Raw genomic sequence first — 22,192 nt, forward strand, 5'->3', positions numbered from 1 at the left:
ATTGAATGCACACATATTCAGTATCCGTGTTGTCATTTTGTGCAATGCGTGCAGATGGGCTTGTAAATAACAGCACGGGCGGGGGAGGGGGAGGATCGTCGTGTGGAGCCTACAGCTAAATGTTTCGAGGGGGGGGTGTGGACTTGCTTACAACTTCCGACAACACTTTTTACATCCTGCGCCCCCCAGAGGTGAGATTCTGGGATCCAAGATTAGGGGGGGGGGGGGGGGGTGTTACATATATGGATTGAACGCCGGGATTGCAGACTGATGCTGATCTCAGGGATGTTGGGAAGACGGGGGGATGGAGGAGCGGGGTTTCGGTGGGAGGGGAGTGAGGCGTCACAGTCTGACAGGACGACAAGGCAGTGTGGAGGTCCTCGTGGGTGGGTGGGGGGGGGGGGGGGGGGGGGGAGGAGAAGGTGGGACGGGCCTGCTGTCCGTCAGGTGGGAGTCAGACCTCCACGGAGGTGATCTGGTTCATCTGGGCCCGCATGGCCTGGACGCTGTTCAGGATCTTCTTCTGGTGGCCAGCGAGAGTCACCCCGGCCCGGAGGATGTCCCTGCAGAGAGACCAGGCAGTCAGATGACACATTACACACTCTTCACCACTTCACAAGAAGCAAAATGATCGCAAGGTTGGCAGATTGGCGGTTCGAGCTCCGGCTGGCCACATGTCGAAGTGTCCTTGGGCAAGACACTGAACCCCAAAGAGCTCCCAGTGAGCGGGCTACCACCTATGCAAGGTAGCTTGCCGCCATTGGTCTGTGAATGTGTGTGTGTGAATGGGTGAATGAGAGGCTGTTGTAAAGCGCTTTGGATAAAGGCGCTATATAAGTGCAGTCCATTTACCAAACACTGTCTACGACACAGGCAGCAAACACTGTGTACGACACATCTATAACAAGCTATGACAGAGCTAAAACAATGTCTAAAGTAACAGTCTATGGGCACCGATTTTCATGTGCAATGTCAGCCATCTGCAACTAGTGTTTGTACGATGTGCAACGCAGACTTTCAGACTGTTTACTAAAACTCTGGTAAAATATTTACCGTTACTGTTGTCATTGTTAAAGACATGATATACAAATCATGCTGTGTAGCGTATTCTGATTTGTAAGCTAATTTTTACTTTATTTCTTTGTCCACTTTTATTAGCAAACTGGAACCCGGTGTCATATTTTCCATAATCTACAGCATAGTTAGCTCATTCTATGACACATTTAGCACAGACTATGGCCCGCCTTACAGCTACAATCTGTAATTAGCCATTTTTGGATAAACTGTAGCAGTGTATGATACCCTGCATATCCATTGATTCTCACAGAATATTACGTATTGCTTCATGAGTTTACCTAATTTTAGAGAAAGGTGATTTTACTCCAATGTTTGCCAACTACAGGAAGGTGAACAAACAATGTTTCTCAATGTGATATTCACCTTCTGTACGTGATATTCACCTTCTGTACGTGATATTCACCTTCTGTATGTGATATTCACCTTCTGTATGTGATATTCACCCTCTGTACGTGATATTCACCCTCTGTACGTGATATTCACCTTCTGTATGTGATATTCACCCTCTGTACGTGATATTCACCTTCTGTATGTGATATTCACCCTCTGTACGTGATATTCACCCTCTGTACGTGATATTCACCTTCTGTACGTGATATTCACCTTCTGTACGTGATATTCACCCTCTGTACGTGATATTCACCTTCTGTACGTGATATTCACCTTTGACTTTCTCTCTCCGTTCCAACAAAACCGCCTAGTTTCCCAAGTGTTTATTTTTCGCAATGACAACTTTGCCAGAGAGGACAAGGGAAGGTTGACTTACTCCATGGTCATTTGGGAGACCACATCGAAGCTTGTGAACTCCTCGTTAGCAAAGTTCTCCTTGTACTGGCCCATCTTGATGGCGTCCAGCCACTCGTCCACTGTGCTGAAGCTAGAGAAGTCAGGAGTGCTGCGGTCCAGAAGAGGTAGGTGCACGCTGGGAAAAGAAACAGTCAGAAACAGTCAAAAACAGTCAGACACAGTCAGAAACAGTTAAAACAGTCAGAAACAGTCAGACACAGTCAGAAACAGTTAGAAACAGTCAGAAAAAGTCAGAAACAATCAGAAACTGTTAGAAACAATCAGAAACAGAAACAGTCAGAAACAGTTAGAAACAATCAGAAACAGTTAGAAACAGTTAGAAAACCAGGCAGACCACCAAGCAAACACAAGAATACTGTAAGTATAAAATATGACTGTTTCATGATCGTGAAGTGAGAGGGATCTTTGTTTTTGGCATATTCATTTGCTGGCATGTGCTGTACATGTTGAGAGCCTGTGCTCCGGATGACGGTACACTCTTGGAGCACTTAGGTGGCGTAACGGGTTAAGCGTTGCCCATGTAATCGCAGAGTTCCCGGTTCGAATCCGGCCGTGGACATATCCTGCATGTCATCCCTTCTATCTCTCTCACCCATCCTTCCTGTCAAAATCTCTACTGTATCTGTCAATAGAAAATATGACCCCCACTCAGAAAAAAAATACTTTCAGTGGTAGAGCTGGCGTCTAATGATCGCAAGGTTGGCAGATCGGCGGTTCGAGCCCCGACATGTCAAAGTGTCCTTGGGCAACTCCCCAAACTGCTCCCAATGAGCGGGCCGGCACCTTGCATGGTAACTTGCTGCCATTGGTGTGTGAATGTGTGTGTGAATGGGTGAATGAGATGCCGTTGTAAAGTGCTTTGGAATAAGGCGCTACATAAGTGCAGTCCATTCTTACAAGAAAAGGGTTCTAGTTAGAACCAAAAAAGGGTTCTTAAACGTCTACCTCTAGTAGAACCCTAATCTATGTGGTTGTTTATACTCTGTGGTTGTTTATACTCTATACACTATGTTTATACTCTATGTGGTTGTTTATACTCTATACTCTATGTTTATACTCTATGTGGTTGTTTATACTCTATGTGGTTGTTTATACTCTATGAGGTTGTTTATACTCTATGTGGTTGTTTATACTCTATGTGGTTGTTTATACTCTATGAGGCTGTTTAGGTTGTTTAGGGCCTCAACCAATAGAGGGGGCCACACTTGCGCCGTGGATGTAGCGCAGGCTACCACTGGTCTACCAGGCTACCAGTGGTCTATCAGGGTACCACTGGTCAATCAAAACCTCTGCTACTGGACCATCATAGAGGTTAAATTAGGCAGGGGCGTGTCCAGGGGGTGGCCTGGGGTAGCACGTGCCACCCCTGAAATCTGATTGGCCACCCCAGGTGCCACCCCCCTGATTGATTGGCACACAGCTGACATGATGTATATAATTTGATGTGAAGAACTCACATACGAAATATTGTTTTAAGTACAATAAAGCTTTATTTATTTTAAGAACGTGTGGTGTGCATCTCCAGCAGTGCGATATCTGTAAACATACTATCTGTAGACTCTCCGCTCAGGGTTGCCAGATGGGATTGACAATTTCGAGCCTAACCAGTCTAAAAACAGCTAAATCCACCAAAAACCAGCCCATCTGGCAACCCTGTCTCCGCTGCTTCAAACTCTTCCACTTGTTGCGCAAAATGGGCCAGAGTTTGTCAAATCCAATGTTGGGCATCTCGTTTCTTAAGTCCAGGGGGCCGTTCCACTAAAGTGGATTAGTATATTGGCGATTGAAATAAATCAGGCGATCAGGCAACTCGGGATTGGAATTCAAGCCTCAGGTGATTCCTCGAACGAGGATCAGGCTTGTGTCATCAGTGTTCACAGAACACCGGCTTAGAAATCCTCGATATGGGCGCGTGCACGCAGACATAAAGAGCCCCGAAGAGTCGATCTGTCGAAATGAAGATACTCTACTCTGCAGGGGTTCTACATTTGCGCAGCATTCCGAATTATTGATCTTTATGAAGACGGAAAAATAAGATGTAAAATAGTGCAATACTGCCGCAATTAACAAGGCGAGGGAAATGGTTTGGCAAGAAATTGCTGACCGATTAAATGCGTAGGTCATACTAGCCCCAGTTATTGTTATATGTTCATATTTTAATAAATTAATATTTACTACTGTGGTGATATCAGCAGCAGGCTACAAGCCGTCATATCATCACAATGGCCTAGTGGTATCGACCGCTGCCATGGTTTTTATTCGTCATTTTAAATCGGTGGTTCGAATCCCTCTTCAGACACACTTTTTACTGCATTTCGTTGTCTGAATCTAATCTAAAATCTCATCTAAAAAAGTATGTAGGCTATAAAATTATGGTGCAGGCTAATTTACAAAAACTGACACGATTACAATGGTGTTTGAAGCCTTTGCATGAAGGTTTCGGTTAAATGTAAAAAGAAAAAAACACTTAAATCAAGTCTCGAACTCGCAACCTTCGGAACTCTAGCTGGTTGCCTTAACCACTGCGCCAACCAGACCGCTGTGACAAAAGCAATGCAAGTTGATAGACATACCTATTTTTTTTTTTTTTTCCACTTTTTAATTTATTTATCTATCGATCTATCTATCTATCACACTTTCAAAATATCAGGTTATCTATCACACAATCAAACTATCTATCTATCGATCGATCACACTTTCAAATTATCAAATTATCTATCTATCACACAGTCAAACTATCTATCTCGTGTGAAGTGGGAACTAATATTTCCTAAAAGACACTTGAGGAACTGTCGTTCGGGATGTAGTTTCCGCCTATGAGCCTTTTTTGACGCACGCATTACCTTAGCCAGCCTGTAAGTCTGCTCGGGACCAGAATTACTCAGAACGATATGTTGCATAGCAACCAAGCAGCAAATTATTTGAGCCACATTGATGGAACCGACCGCAAGCTTATTTAAACCTGGATCAGAGTTAATCGCTTGGATCAGAGTTAATCTCGCTTAGTGGAACGGCCCCCAGCGCTTGCTGGTGTTCTATCTGTCTAGTAAACAAATGTGTGTGTGTGTGTGTGTGTGTGTGTGATATGTGCGTTATACATAGTCGTCTTGTGTCCTTGTCTTTGGCTTGGGAGGACTTCTGATTTCAAGACACAAAAGTCTGAATCTATGTCATGGTATTTGATGTACTGTACACAGATTGCGTAGTTGTAGGCATCTAGTGATTTATATGCTCTCAATTTCTCACGGGTCTACACGCTAGGCTTCTCCACCAAATAATAATAATACATTAGACTTAAGCGCTTTTCTAGACACTCAAGACGCTTTACAAACTGAAAAGATTGAGTAGTAAAATAAAAAGAAGATGACTAAATCTAAATCTAAGTGTCTTTGTAGGACAATCTACTCTGTATACTAAGTATATCTAGAATTCGGGCGGCGAACAAGCAGCGCCAGCGTCCTCTCTCGACCGGCATTTTTTGAAAAGTGAAAGGTCTTACGAGTATGATCAATGTAATGTTAGCTAGCTACCTCTAAACATGGATTTGGCTGGGCATAAATTAATTAATTTGTGGTGGTAAACACAGTCTGGCTATCTTATCTGTCTGGTTAACTTATCCTGTGTTATAGGTGTATATATATATCTGGCCATTGAATATTGGGCCACTTGCTAATGTCATCTACCCACTCAGTAATAGCACACGGATCTGGGAGTCGCCGACCATTTGACAGAGACTGCGGTTACATGCACACCATAAGCCGCTTAATACCGGCGTATGCTCAATAAGCGGCTTATTGAGCATACACCGCTTATGGTGTGCATGTAACCGCAGTCAGAGTTAGTTTGTTTAAGTAGCATTCCCAACTTTGTGCGACTGCGAATTAGAGGTGATTCGCATCGAGTTTATGTGAATCAAGCTGTTTCCATTAAATTTCTCATGCGAATCAGAATGTTTTATGGAAACGCACCTGTTGATATCTGAAAAGTTGAAGAAGATATGCATATTTCAATGTTGGTACATTCCAAATCAACTAACAGAGAAAATGCCTTTCAAACTTTTCATACTTTTCACAGGCAGGTAATGGCCAGGTAATGGATTGGAACAATATCTCGTTAACTCCGACCACTCCCCCAGATTTGTTTGTTTAAAGAATAAATATGGGAGTTTAATATTACATTTGTATGGTGCCACTCTGTTGTGTTGTGATTGGTAGCACTGGGACTTTTAAACAGGGATTGTAATGTTAGTAGCCTAATTAAAGTATACAATGGGTAGTGGAGACAGAAATGGTAATAAAAAGCACAAAATGGTGCATACAAATTGACCACAATGCAGGGAATTAAGTGTTAAATTCTCAAAATTGTGCCACCCATGCATAACTAGGTGCCACCACTGGGCCACCCCAGTGAAAAAGGTCTGGACACGCCACTGAAATTAGGATCATTGGGACCACCCTAACCTTAACCTCCTAATCATAACCCTATCCCTAACCTAACCTCAACCCTAACCTCAACCCTTACTCTATCCTCAAGCCTTACCTTAATTGTTTACATCCCATTTACCATAAAGAGCCCCCTGCACTCTGGCATCACTGCTTGGCTCAGCCATCTATCTTCATCTCAACCCCCCCCCCCCTCAAATAATCTCTGAGCTGATACAAACCACCAGGAGAATCATTGGTGTGACCCATCATCACTCGATAGAAGCAATTTCTGAGCAACCAGTACAAATACAAACCATGAATACCTCCTCGACCCATTATCACGCTTTCCACTGTGAGTAACAGCTTTCACCCTTAGGGCGCGCTACAGACTGCCATGTTGCAGACTGACTATAAAAAATAAAATAAAAAACTGTTTGTTCTTCTAACAACCTACTTATCTTACCAACAGAAGCTATGAATTAAACATACACAGTCACTGGATCCATAGAGAACATCCTGTCTCCCAATAATAATAATAATAATAATAATATCTTAGATTTATATAGCACCTTTCAAGGAACCCAAGGATGCTTTACAAATGTACAGAAATACAGTCAGACAGACAGAAAACAGAAAACACAGAGACAATGCCAAAAATGAAACTATGGGCCAAAGGCCTTGGTGAACTGATGAACGCCTTTCCTGCCCCCCTGCTGAACTCAACATCCAGGCCGCAGCCTTGCCCCCTAGCCAACCCCCCCCCCTTCAACTCCCTATACCTCTGCTCTACCCCCCCACACCCATCCTCCCCCAACAGGAGGAACATTGCACACACCCCCTCCCCTATACCACTCAGGACTTCAACCTTTGCACACTGTACATAACTGTCACCCTTGTTCTGTACATATCATACTGTAAATATCATACTGTACATACCATACTGTACATATCACACGGTACATATCATACTGTACATATCACATGGTACATATCACACTGTACACATCTTAACTGTACATATCATACTGTACATATCATACTGTACATATCATACTGTACATATCACACTGTACATATCATACTGTACATATCTTAACTGTACATATCATACTGTACATATCATACTGTACATATCACACTGTACATATCATACTGTACATATCATACTGTAAATATCACACTGTACATATCATACTGTACACATCTTAACTGTACATATCTTAACTGTACATATCATACTGTACATATCATACTGTACATATCTTAACTGTGCATATCATACTGTACATATCACACTGTACATATCTATACTGTACATATCTTAACTGTACATATCATACTGTACATACATTAACTGTACATATCATACTGTACATATCTTAACTGTACGTATCATACTGTACATATCTTAACTGCACATATCATACTGTACATATCATACTGTACATATATTAACTGTACATATACTAATGTACATATCATAATGTACATATCATACTGTACATATCATAACTGTACATATCTTAACTGTACATAGCATACTGTACATATCATACTGTACATATCTTACCTGTACATATCATACTGTACATATCGTTACTGTACATATCTTAACTGTACATATATTAACTGTACATATCTTAACTGTACATATCTTAACTGTACATATCATACTGTACATATCTTAACTGTACATATCTTAACTGTACATATCATACTGTACATATCTTAACTGTACATATACCTTAACTGTACATATCTTAACTGTACATATCATATTGTACATATCTTAACTGTACATATCTCAACTGCACATATCTTAACTGTACATATCATACTGTACATATATTAACTGTACATATCTTAACTGCACATATCATACTGTACATATCTTAACTGTACATATTGTGACGATCCACACTTGGTCCTATAAGGGGCGCTATTACACCTGTTGTCCTGTCGACCTTCCAGATGGGCTCAGGTGTGGTGGATCATGCTAATTGTCCCAGGAACCTTAAAGAGTGGGTTAGATTAATGGACTCTCTCTCTTCCTTTGTCGACCAGCAGCCGTTTTTGGTTGTCGTTACTATTTTCTTTATCATTATTTCCATTTAAACATTATATTCTTTAATAAATCTCCTCTTATTGTTATCCATGTGTCGTCTCCCTTTTTGTCACCTTGTCAAGAGCCAGGCAAGCGTAACAAATTGGGTGCTCGTCCGGGAGTGAATTTGGTGAGAGCAATATTCTCTCCCTTTTCATAATTGATATTCGGGATTGGATTGTTGGATGTGTCCAACTCTATATTGGGAGACTCGCATGGTTATTTGTTATAGTTATTGGGTTTTGGTTGAATTGGATTCAATGTATTGTTTAGTATATTTGGTATGTTGCTTTGGGTGCTGGTGACGAAGGATGAGCTGGCCGTCCGACTGTGCTGACAAGGACGTAACTCTTGGTATTGGCTGTGATCTTCGGCTGGAGTTTGGTGAGTGCTGTGTTCTATGCAAAGCAGAGAAGGATAGGTAGGGCGGGTGGTTTAGATACCACCAGAGCTATACGTGAACCCCCGTGCTAGGAGTAGAAGCGCTTAAACGCTTGTTTATTGTTTTCGTTTGTTATTTTTGGTGTGTTGAACGCGGGGGCGCCACCAGGCATTTGCCGGGTGGAAGAGTTGCATGTGAACGCACTGAAGACTAGCCGAGTGGTTAGTCAGTCATTGCTGAGTTAGATGCGGGGCAGCTCTTACAAAGTATGTTAGTTACTTTTCTGTTTTGTATGTGCGCACAGTTACTCGCTTTAAATGGGCTGAAGATTATGGCTGATATGGGAGTAGTTTATAGGAGGAGTTTGTAATAGGAGGGGAGATTCCCGTTTGTTAGGTTTGGTTAATATTGGTTATTTGATTATATTGAGTTATGGATGTTTTTGAGGAGTTTGTGGAAGCTCCGTCGGTCGATGGATTGTTACACTTAACGAAGGAACAACTGTGGAAGGTTGTTGAACATTATGAGGTTAAGCTTGAGGTGGTGAAAGGCCGAGCAAAGAAACAGGACGTAGTGGAGGCTTTACAGACTACGTTAATTAACAAGCCCCCGGCAGGTAGAATGGACCGAAGGACCATGATCTGGCTCTATCTACTTCTCTCGGGAGACATTCAGCTGAATCCCGGACCAGTCTCAACCAGGCAGGCTACACGTTTCGCCAAAGGGAAGCTATGCCTTTCCCAGGCAAATGGTACTAGCGAAGCCATTGACGCCATTGCCGACAAACCGGTTAAACCGGCATCAGCAGCGGACTTCCTGGATTCAGACGAGGCTAACAAAACAATGGGTAGCTATGCTATCAACATTACCCCCCCACCTAACTTCCACCAGCTATCTAGTGAACACAGAGGCCTCCCCCACCCGGCGACGACCCCCCCCCTCCCCCCGGCGACCCCCCCCCTCACCCCTCCCTCCCCCCGGCGACGACCCCCCCCCTCCCTCCCCCCGGCGACGACCCCCCCCCCAGAGAAATGTTCCATGACAGCAAGGTTCACATTTTGAGCTTCTCTGAGACCAAGATTGATGAATCAATCAAAGACCCAGAGATTGAAATAGTTAACTACACAGTCATCAGAAACGACAGGAACAGGTATGGGGGTGGTGTCTGCATGTACATTCACAACGATATTATCTTTAACACCCGGAATGACCTGAATCGTGACAAATTAGAATCTGTTTGGGTTGAAATGATCTTTAACAAAGCAAAACCGGTGCTGGTTGGTACTATCTACAGACCTCCCGATCAGAGTGATTTCTATGATATTCTTGAGGGGTGCTTGGATGACGTTGACTGTGTGGAAAAGATTCTTATTGGGGATTTGAACACGGACATGCTCAGAAATGAAGCATCCGTTTTCAAATCCTTCACTAGGTTTTCTGAATTACACGGTCTCCGTCAACAAATTACCAAACCCACTAGGGTGTGTATTTCTACTCAAACCACCATAGATCTTATTCTAACATCGGATGAGTCCAAAATCTCCAAGAGTGGGGTTATTGTATGTGGGCTAAGTGATCATTACATGATCTTTTGCACTCGTAAAAAACATAAACCCAAGGCTGGCGGTCATAAAACTGTAACCACTAGATCCCTTAAATCCTATTCTAGTGAGGCCTTAAACCATAAACTGGAGAATCAAGACTGGTTAGATGAACTAAAATGCACACAGGTTGAAGAGGCATGGCTAGGTTTCAAAACCAAATTCCTAAATATTATTGACAGTATAGCCCCCATGAGAACCACCAGGGTTAAAGCCCGATCGGAACCATGGATGAATTCGGACATTCTAAATGCTATGAAAATCAGAGACCTAAAATGCTCTGAAGTTCAAAAATGCAAATCAAAATTAGTGAAACACTTAAACGAAGATCACAAAACCCACTTTGAGAAAATTAAAAAACAATGCAACAAACTATGCAATCAGGTAATTACCATGACCAAATCTGCTAAGAAAGAATACCTCGATAACAAAATCGAAGAAAACTTAAACAAACCACGTGACCTTTGGAAGCTACTTAATAGCCAACTAGGTTGCAGCCAAAAACTCAAAACCAGGTCTACAAACATCAGCATAAAATCTGGAGATTCTCTCCTTACAGACAAGCTGGATGTGGCTAAGTGCTTAAACACTTTCTTTACAACCATAGCCACTAAATTAGTTAACAATCTACCACCCCACTCAGGGCGTTATGGTGTAGAGCACATCCGTGCGTTCTACAATAAACTGGGTGTACGCAAAGATGATTTTAAACTCTCCATGGTGTCAAACGATGAGGTGTTTAAAAAGCTGGGCGCTCTACACTCAGAAAAGGCCACGGGCCATGACAATATTCCAGCCAGATTTCTAAAAGACTCAGCTGCCTCCATTACCCCAATCATCACCCACATAATAAACCTCTCCATCAAACAGGGACACGTCCCCCTTGACTTTAAAATAGCAAGGGTAACCCCACTGTATAAAAAAGGAAGCAAATTAGACCCAGGCAACTACCGACCTGTTTCTATTCTTAATTCCATCTCGAAACGTATGGAAAAAATAGTTTATGAACAGGTTGATAGGTACCTTACCGAAAAAAATCTGATGTATGAATTTCAATCAGGATTCAGAACATCCCATTCCACTGACACATGCCTTCTCTATTTGAACGACCACATCAACCATGAGGTGGACTCGGGCAAGTACTGCGGCATGGTCATGCTGGACCTCCAGAAGGCCTTCGACACAGTAGATCACCACATATTGTTAGATAAACTGAAAGCAATTGGGTTCGATAGAACATCGGTGAGCTGGATGCAATCCTACTTAGAGGGGAGGGAACAGGTGGTTAGTGTGAACGGAACACTGTCCCCCCCCCTCCCAGTGACCTGCGGCGTTCCACAAGGAAGCATATTGGGACCCTTACTGTTCCTAATATATGTGAATGACATGTCATCAGCATGTGATTGCAATTTGTTCCTGTTCGCGGATGACTCGGCGCTGCTGGTCTCCGACAGGGACATATTGCAGGTGGAAAAAGCGCTAAGCACTGAACTGAGTAGAATCTGCATCTGGCTAGCTGACAATAAACTATCAATACACCTAGGTAAAACTGAAACCATCCTATACGGATCCCCATCTAAACTCAGAAAGGCTGAACATTTTAAAATAAAAGTGGGTAACATTAATATCACAAGAAAAGAGGATATTACATACCTGGGCTCCATCTTAGAGGCAAATCTTTCCGGAGATAAAATGGCAGCAAAAGTAATCAAAAAAGTGAACCATAGAACTAGATTCTTGTACAGGATATCCTCACTTGTCAGTAAAAACACACTGAGGACCCTATCAGGAGCTCTCATTCAATGTCACTTCGACTATGCCGTAACATCATGGTACTATAGAACCACAAAGGCCCATAAAACAAGACTCCAGACAGCCCAAAATAAACTGGTTAGGCTTCTGCTAGGCCTCAACCCTAGGACACATCTAACCGCTGCTCATTTTTTGAGCCTTGATTGGCTACGAGTAGTTGACAGAGTGCAGCAGCTTGCACTGGGCCTGGTCTTCAAGATACGCTACACCACAAAGACACCCAAGTACCTGTCAACATACTTCCAAAAAGTGAACAACGTCCACACATACAACACCAGAGGAAGCTCCACGAACCACGTTCAACCGCGTTGCACCACAAACAAGGGGTTAAACTCGTTTGCAAACTATGCAGTAAAAATGTGGAACGCCCTTCCTATAATCTTAAAGGAGTGCAAAACACTGCCCACCTTCAAAACCACTCTCAAAAAACATTTACAGGAGGCTGCAGTCCGTAACTGGACCCTCTAAATCAAAAATCAGATTAAAAGACCCGAACTACCCACTGTACATACTTTGTGTTTTGTCCCCCGCCCCCACCTGTGGTGTATGTCCCCACATGTCCTACCCGCTGTACATACCTGATGTTTTGTTGTATTGTTCTTCCCATGATGGATGTATTTTTATCTTGTAGATAATAATAGTTATTTGTCTGTATTATCCTGTAGATAGTACTAGTTTGTTTTGTCGGTCTTACATGTAACGATGAATTGAGAATCAAGGACCCCAATTGAAATAAGCCAGTGGCTTTCTTGGGTTTTTATCCTGTTAGTTGACCTTGTATGTAATATGTACTTTCATGTACCTACTTCTGCAAATCTTCTAATAAAGTTTTCAATCAATCAATTTTCAATCAATCAAAGGGGCATACTAAAGGGTAAATTGTCTGTCCCTAAAATACCCGTTGGGGTTGTATCTGGGTCCACTGAGTTAACATTTGATCAACAGAAGGAATTGTTAGCATTACAGATGGAATCACAGACGCGAGAGCGTGAATTTCAGATGCAAGAGCGTGAATTTCAGACGCGAGAGCAGACGCGAGAGCGTGAATTTCAGACGCGAGAGCGTGAATTTCAGATGCGAGAGCGTGCGAGGGACGGGGAGTTGGAGTTGGATAAATTGGCTCTTGAACGGGAGCGCCTTAAGTTGATTGCTGAGGGAAAGTTATCTGACGGTGGAGGTGGCGATTCTAAGAGGGATAATTTGTCTGCCATGGTTAGACAAAGTTTAATGAAAAAGATCCTGATATATTCTTTTCACTGTTTGAGAGTGTTGCCGACGATAAGGACTGGTCTACTTCAGACCGCACCGCATTACTGCAGAGTGTGCTTGTTGGCCGAGCTCAGGAAGCTTATATTGCTCTTAATGGTGGAGAGAGGAAAGATTATGATACAGTTAAGGCCGCTATCCTTAGGGCATATGAACTTGTTCCTGAAGCTTACAGACAGCGGTTTAGACAATGGAAGAAACATGATAAACAAACTCATGTTGAGGTTGTAAGAGAACTAACCAGCCATTTCAATCGTTGGTGCGTGGCGGTAGAGGTGAATACTCTGGAGGATCTGTCAAATTTGATTATTTTGGAACAGTTTAAAACCATCGTCCCTGATCGCATTGCCACTTACGTTAACGAACACAAGGTGAAAACAGCAGGTCAAGCCGCGGTGTTGGCAGATGAATTTGTACTGACTCATAAGAGTCAGTTTGGTGACCATCGTTTTCGTAGCGAGGGGAGCCATAGAAATAATCAGAACGTGACTGACCTATTGGTAAATCGTACACAATTCCCTAACGAAGGTCCTGGTTATTCTGTCCCCTTTTCAAAGTCGGAGCATGGCAGTCAGAGTAGAGTAGATCCTAACTCGACATGCAATTATTGCCTTGAGAAGGGTCACTGGAAACAGGAGTGTCCTGTCCTAAAAGGAAAGAAAACCTACAGTGGGAAGGGGGGCTCTGTTAGACCGTTGGCTCTTGCAGTGCATGCTTGTGGGGCAGGAGTAAGAGTGTCTGGGGTTGCCGAGAGGTCTCCCTTTAAACCAGGGGTGATGGCATCCTCAGTATCCAGCCCACCTGCGGCTACTGAGTTGGCGGTGGCACTACAGGGCTCTGCCTCCATACAGATTAGCGAGGAGGATCCTGATTTTGGTCCGTTTATTACTACAGGTTTCGTTTCTCTGGTGGGTAGCCCACAGAAAGTGCCTGTCCAGATACTTCGTGATACGGGGGCTTCAGAATCTTTTATATTGGAATCGGTTTTAACATTCTCTCAGGAGTCAAGTGTGGGGACCAGCGTTTTGATTAGAGGAATGGGGATGCAGACTTTGTCTGTCCCCTTGCATGAAATTGAGCTTTACTCTGATCTGGTCCAGGGGGTAGTGACCATTGGTGTTCGACCCTCTCTGCCTGTGGTGGGTGTGGCCGTCATCTTAGTAAATAACCTGGCTGGAGGAAGAGTGTGGAGTGATGTGCCCCCACCTCTGGTTGTTAGTTCTGGGTTTACACGGACAACAGGACCCGACCTTAGTGTGAAGGAGTTTCCTGAGGTTTTTACTGCCTGCGCCATGACTCGTGCTATGAGTTGCATGGACCCTAAAATTGATGATGGTAAAGAGTCTGATAAGTTCACTCCTGACAATTCTGTTTTTCAGTTTCCTGATCTGCCGCCGCCTTTGTCTCGGAGTGAGTTGATTTTAGCACAACAGGAGGATCCTGAGCTGAAGCTGCTGCTCAGTGGGATTCAGCCTAAGGATGAGCTGGAGAGCTCTGCAAGTGGTTGTTTTCTCTTGGAGGATGTGTTGGTTCGTCAATGGCTTCCTCATAATGATTGTTCTGTGAGTGACCCAGTTTTCCAGGCAAAATTTACTGGTCCTTACTCTGTTGTATGACAGGTGTCCGAACATAATTATTTGATCGATACCCCTAACCGTAGAAAGTCTACACAGACCACAGTGAATTGGGTGTCTCCATCTCTATCCACTCCTGTGGTGGCAGCAGGGTGGGAGGAGGATGTGAGTGGGCCTGGAGACGGTGTTTTGCGTCCTCGGCTCAAGACTTCTGAAACGTTGGCTGAGTTATCGGTACTGTTTGGGTTTTGTTTGGTTACTGTTTGGTTACTGTTGGGTTCTGTTTGGCACTGGTTTGGGCTCTGCAGCACTTTGATGTTATGTGGGAGGGGGGTTCCAACCGGTGGTCGTTTGTTCAGATCATAACCCCCTGACCTTTTTGCATTCTTTGCAGAGTCCGAGCCAGCGCCTTACCAGGTGAATCAATGCTGCCGTTCTAAACTTTTGTCTTTAATCTCTCTTTCTCTTGCTCCTCCCTCCTTAAATAGAGCTTTTCCCGGATCCAGGAATTGCTGGAGTGTGGGCAGGTTGTAGCGGAGGTTGGGATTTTATGTTTGGGATGTGTGGCGGAGATCACCGTTTTCTTTGGCATAAATTATTGTTAATATTTGTATTTTTGATTAAATCTAGTTTTTTAGTTATACCATAAATCTGGGAACAGAATTTCCAGAGACCTTTTTAGTAGGCCTCTGTTTTAAGGGGGGGGATGTGACGATCCACACGTGGTCCTATAAGGGGCGCTATTACACCTGTTGTCCTGTCGACCTTCCAGATGGGCTCAGGTGTGGTGGATCATGCTAATTGTCCCAGGAACCTTAAAGAGTGGGTTAGATTCATGGACTCTCTCTCTTCCTTTGTCGACCAGCAGCCGTTTTTGGTTGTCGTTACTATTTTCTTTATCATTATTTCCATTTAAACATTATATTCTTTAATAAATCTCCTATTATTGTTATCCATGTGTCGTCTCCCTTTTTGTCACCTTGTCAAGAGCCAGGCAAGCGTAACAATATCTTAACTGTACATATCATACTGTACATATCTTAACTGTACATATCTTAACTGTACATATCTTAAATGTACATATCTTAACTGCACATATCATACTGCACATATCTTAACTGTACATATCTTAACTGTACATATCTTAACTGTTCATATCTTAACTGCACATATCTTAACTGTACATATCTTAACTGTACATATCATACTGTACATATCTTAACTGTACATATCTTCGCCATTGTCCTGTACAAATCACACTGTACATATATCTGTCTGTACTTTTACGGCTTTTGCACTATGCACTAATGCACTGGTTAGATGCCAAACTTTGTTTAGTTATCTTTGTACTTCTACTCTGTCAGTGACAATTAAATCGAATATGAATCTGAATCTGAAGAGACGTCGGGCAGCAGGGAGCGCAAGAGAGCAGCAAGCCAGCCTGAGGAAGGAGACTGTAGCTCACCCAAACGCTCCCTCAGTACCTACCTAGCCCTCCCAGCCAGACAGTAGAGGAGATCGGAGAGAGTCACTGACATTCTCTCTCTCTCTCTCTCTCTCTCTCTCTCTCTCTCTCTCTCTCTCTCTCTCTCTCTCTCTCTCTCTCTCTCTCTCTCTCTCTCTCTCTCTCTCTCTCTCTCTCTCTCTCTCTCTCTCTCTCTCTCTCTCTCTCTCTCTCTCTCTCTCTCTCTCTCTCTCTCTCTCTCTCTCTCTCTCTCTCTCACACACACACACACACACACACACACATATAAACACACACACACACGTATAAACACACACACACACACACACACACACTCACACACACACACACACACAGTAGATTTGATGCCATCACAATCATTTAGAATCTCTGAATTTAGAATGTTTGGTTGCTGAGCGCAAAATATGATTTAAAAATATACACATTTGACTCATTGCCATAGAAACTAAGAATTATAGGGCCGGTTTCACAGACAAGGCTTAAGCCTAGTCCTGGACTAAATCACACTTTCAATGTAAAATCTCCATTGAAGATGCTTTTTAGTCTAGGATTAGTCCTAAGCCTTGTCTGTGAAACCAGCCCATAAAGATGCAATAACTTTTGAATATGTAGATGTCACAATCAATCCTAGCAACTTCAGCAGAATGTTTGAGATTAGAATGTTTGGTTGATAGGCAGCAAGGTTGAATGGAATTCAGTTTTGGTGGCAACAACCCCAAGACTAGACCGGTGACTTATTTCTACAGGCTAAAATTCCAAAATGTTTCAAAAATGAGCATCCATACTCAACAAGTTGACCGTTCTGCCACACTCCAGGTGCTCTCTGCTGCAGGCGAGGGAGGCAGGTGTGCAACCAAGCCTCGGCTCACATCTCCAGTGAGTACCTCTCTCTTGCCCAAAACTCTCTACAACTCTCTGGGCCGGTTTCACAGACAAGGCTTAAGCCTAGTCCTGGACTAAATCACACTTTCAATGTAAAATCTCCATTGAAGATGCTTTTTAGTCCAGGATTAGGCTTAAGCCTTGTCTGTGAAACTGGCCCTCTAAGTATTTGTAAAACTGCATCATTTGTGAAGAAATGACATTGTAACAAGAATTATTCAGAAATGTATCATGACTTCTTTTACAGCCTCCCTCTCCTCAGCCTCACACACCTGTGCAGGCAGCCGCCCCTGGTCTCCCACCCTGGGACACCTGGCTGAACTGGGAGCAGCGGTTCAGACACAACATGACCGTGCTCCAGCACCACTGCTACCAGATCATGCACGACCACAACCTGTCTGAGCAGGATAAGGGTCGTCTGGTCCACATCTACAAGGGACTGATGTCCAGGGCTTTGAGTGACCACCAGAGAGATAGAGAGGCCATCATTCGTTCAGTAGCATTGCTGAAGAAGAGGAAGGCCAGACTTATGGAGGAGGAAGAGGAGGAGGAGGTGGAGGTGGAGCCTCCAAGGAAAAGGCAGAAACAGGAAGTCATTTCAGGTGTTCCACATCTGGCTGAGGAGATGGACTTCCTGTGTCTGAGACTTGGGTCCCTCACCCTCTGATTGACAGCTTGACCCCTCCTCCACTTTGAATGGACTGAACTCGTGTTGAATTATTATTGATATGTTTTGAAAAAGTAGTATAGTAGAGGTAGTACTAAGATAAGATAAGATAAGATAAGATGGTAAGTAAGATAAGATACAATATGATTTTGAGACATGATGAATAATATATCATCATAATGTAAATCAATCATAACTGTAGCACATCCCCACGTACATGCACATAGGACCTATGGCACACACACACACACACACACACACACACACACAGTACACACACGCACACACACGCACAAACTGTGTGGGCATGATGACGATGACACACACACACACACACATACACACACACATACACATACGCACTGTGGCATCCCTCTCTTGACTGAGACCGAGGGTGAGACTCAGCACCGTGGACAGCGCCCATTCTGGCCTCCGGGCAAGAAGCTGCAGGTGAAACACAGCACCATGGACAGCGCCCATTCCAGCCCCTGGGGAGATGCAGGGAAACCCCACAGATATGCACAGCTGCCCTGCATTCCCCAATTAAAGAGCTGCAGGGAGAAAACCAACTCACAGGAGATAAAGAGGGGAGACAAAGGGGGTAGAGGAGGGAGAAGCACGCACGTGGGGGTGAGAGCCGGACTACGGCACTGTATCTATGTTTTACTGTAATTAACTGTCTGTTCTGCTGCCAGACCGAGGTCCTTTGACTGCATTGGAGAGGCCCCGACAGCCGGAGGCTCGAGGGACGGGACACCAAACGGCTACCCGTACTAGCCACCTCTGGCCCACCTCCTACCCACAGCTACTCCATAGCACCAGTCGGGCGCAGCCTATTGGAGAGGCCCCGACAGCCGGAGAGGACGCCTACAGAGCCCCCCGACTATCCTTCTACCACCCCCCTTCTGAGTTTGAGTATTGGAGAAGCCTTAAGCTGGCCTTATTGCCCTGGTTCTTTTGTGTTAATAAAATACGCCTAGAGTGGCTAACTGTTCCTCCGGTTTTGTGTCGTCTCTGGCTTGTGTGTGCACTTTTCCCCGGTCTCAGTGAGAGGGATACCACATGGTGGAGAATGCGGGCAACTGAGACCACTACCGTGCACACCGGGCTAGAGGCTGGGACGTAATTTTATTTTTATTAAAAAAATAAGAAGAAGAAGAAGAAGAAGAATGGGGAGGAAGGCAAGAAGTAGAGAGGAGAGGAAGAGGCTTGGACAGAACTCTGTAATTGACCCCCTTGATTCTCTCCTCCAGGCCTGGACCGGGCGGACCCCGGGAGGGCCCCCCCGGCAGGACCACAGCGCATTACTGGCTACTATGACCCCAGGCGACCCAGAGACCACGCCACAGAGGTGGTGTGCTACACAGGACCCAGAGTCAAACCTGCAGCAGCCTGAGGATCCACAGGTCCCCGACTCGGGGCCCGAGGACACCGAGGGCGAATCTGCCACCGGCCCCCCAGGGGACGGGTACGACGCGGACGCGGACGACGTGGGTGATGATGACGCAGGGGATGGAGAGGGTCGGGGCTGGGGCACCTACAGGAGTGTGATGATGGCTGGCGGAGAGAGGGCAGCTGAGGCGGCCTGGATCCGTGAGAGGGGCACCCAGGACATCACCTTCAGGGGACACCTGCTCTGTGCCCAGGAGGCCACCAGAGACGAGATGGTGGCCAGCTACAGCCCACGTGGCGACAGAATCGCCGCTGGTGAGACGTTCCGGCCCGGTGGGCAGAGCCGAGCCAGACAGGTTGGGAGCCAGCAGACACCGGAGCTGGACCCGCTGAGCCCTGAGGACGGGGAGTTGGAGGAGGAGCTAAGAAAGACCACCCTGATGCTGATCCAGCACCGGTGGGAGGCCCAGGCCAGACAGAGGACCTGTACAAGGAGGTAGCCAGGCTACAGGTGGCCCAGGGAGGTAGAGGTGCCACCCAGACCCTACGGGGTAGCCAGACCCATCCGTTCCAAAACTCCCAGGCCAGTGAGACCCCAGGCCGGAAGCACCAGAACAGGATTAGGGTTAGGCTAGCCCCACACCTAAAGGCCCACCAGAGACAGAGGAGGAGCACACAGAGTGGATGGACCACCCTGGACTCAGAGGAAGGGCCGGAGAGCCCTGCTACAGGAGAGGACCAGGGCCCGGAACCATGGCAACACGTCAGCCACCGCAGGAGGAGCCGCGGCCCTCGGAGACGAAGGGCACCACGACGGCGGCGCAGGGCTTTGCAGGGAGGCAGGACCCCGGAGAGGAACCGATATGGTAGGCCCCACAATGCATGCCTAGGGACAGCGCACACCAACCCCAGACATCTACTGAGGATGGGGGAGGGTGGCGCCCTTGGCCGGAGAGAAGGGACCGGCATCCCCACAGACCACGGCCTGAGCAGGCACCTAGGCGCGTCATGGACCCCCGACACTACGGCCCCGATGGGGGGCCCTACCTTGAGCAGTCCGTGGGGAGGGCGCCCGGAGCGAAGCAGGGTGAGCGAATGCACCGACACCTCGACGGCTGGCCACGCAACAACGAAGCCCTCTCGGACCCCTCCAAGAGGAATGTGCCCCTCCTACAAACAGAGCCCAGTCGGCTCTATTACTTACGAGAGCCAAACGACCCGCTGAGAATATGGGGCGAATGGCGAACAGCAAGGGGATATACCGGGGCTTAGTAACTGGTTGTATTCTGTCTGCACAGTCCCCAGGAATGCCCAGACTGCAGCTCAATTTGGAAGGAGAAAACCCTGTCCCCTCTGGTTCCCCTGGGGAGATGCAGGGAAACCCCACAGATATGCACAGCTGCCCTGCATTCCCCAATTAAAGAGCTGCAGGGAGAAAACCAACTCACAGGAGATAAAGAGGGGAGACAAAGGGGGTAGAGGAGGGAGAAGCACGCACGTGGGGGTGAGAGCCGGACTACGGCACTGTATCTATGTTTTACTGTAATTAACTGTCTGTTCTGCTGCCAGACCGAGGTCCTTTGACTGGCCCTCAGCCATGTCCAGCCTCTGCTGAACAGCCCTCAGGTCCTGAGTCACAGTGTGAATCGTCTGCTCACTCTCATTCCCGAGGGCGGCGATTTCCATCCGGCAGCCCTCTAGGCTGGCCTGCAGCCTCTCATACCCCCGTTGTCTCCCCTCTTTATCTCCTGTGAGTTGGTTTTCTCCCTCTCAGTCAAAAGAGGGATGCCACAGCACACACACACACACACACACACACACACACACACACACACTCTCACACACACACACACTCACTCACTCACTCACTCACTCACTCACTCACTCACTCACTCACTCTCACACACACACACACACACACACTTTTTTTTCATTCATTTCTGCTACATGTCTGCAGTAAATGTGCAAAATTCCTTCTCACTTCATCATCACCCATGAGACGCATTTTTATTCTTACAGTATATCTAGGAACTTATAACAACGTATAACACGGATCTCTGCTGTTCGCATCCATTGTTTTATGATGATGTTGAAGACGAGACAGAGGAAGAGGTCTGCCAGTTCAGGTGAGGCATCTAGCAGCAGGGGACGCCATAGAGCAGCAAGCCAGACTGAGGGAGGTGACTGGAGCTCACCCAAACACTCCTCAGTCTGTAGCTCACCCAAACACTCACTCAGTCTGTAGCTCACCCAAGCACTCACTCAGTCTGTAGCTCACCCAAACACTCCTCAGTCTGTAGCTCACCCAAACACTCACTCAGTCTGTAGCTCACCCAAACACTCACTCAGTCTGTAGCTCACCCAAACACTCCTCAGTCTGTAGCTCACCCAAACACTCCTCAGTCTGTAGCTCACCCAAACACTCAGACTGTAGCTCACCCAAACACTCAGACTGTAGCTCACCCAAACACTCAGTCTGTAGCTCACCCAAACACTCCTCAGACTGTAGCTCACCCAAACACTCACTCAGTCTGTAGCTCACCCAAACACTCACTCAGTCTGTAGCTCACCCAAACACTCACTCAGACTGTAGCTCACCCAAACACTCAGACTGTAGCTCACCCAAACACTCCCTCAGTCTGTAGCTCACCCAAACACTCCTCAGTCTGTAGCTCACCCAAACACTCAGACTGTAGCTCACCCAAACACTCCTCAGTC

General features: G+C 45.7%; 1 protein-coding gene across 1 annotated transcript in view; it reads right to left on the reverse strand.

The window, feature by feature from the left end:
* Positions 1-454: 454 nt before the first annotated feature.
* The window catches only part of ephb2a (eph receptor B2a), a gene marked incomplete at its 3' end in the record, with an annotated part of 174,875 nt that continues 153,137 nt past the window's right edge, over positions 455-22,192 (reverse strand). The window contains exons 15-16 of the mRNA XM_080533873.1: positions 1,844-1,999; positions 455-563 (exon numbers count right to left, since the gene is read on the reverse strand). Coding sequence (XP_080389999.1) covers positions 455-563; positions 1,844-1,999 — 265 coding nt within the window. The remainder of the gene's footprint in view (positions 564-1,843; positions 2,000-22,192) is intronic.

This window comes from Nansenia antarctica (assembly GCF_963989245.1).
Source record: "Nansenia antarctica genome assembly, chromosome: 6".
Lineage (NCBI taxonomy): Eukaryota > Metazoa > Chordata > Actinopteri > Argentiniformes > Microstomatidae > Nansenia > Nansenia antarctica.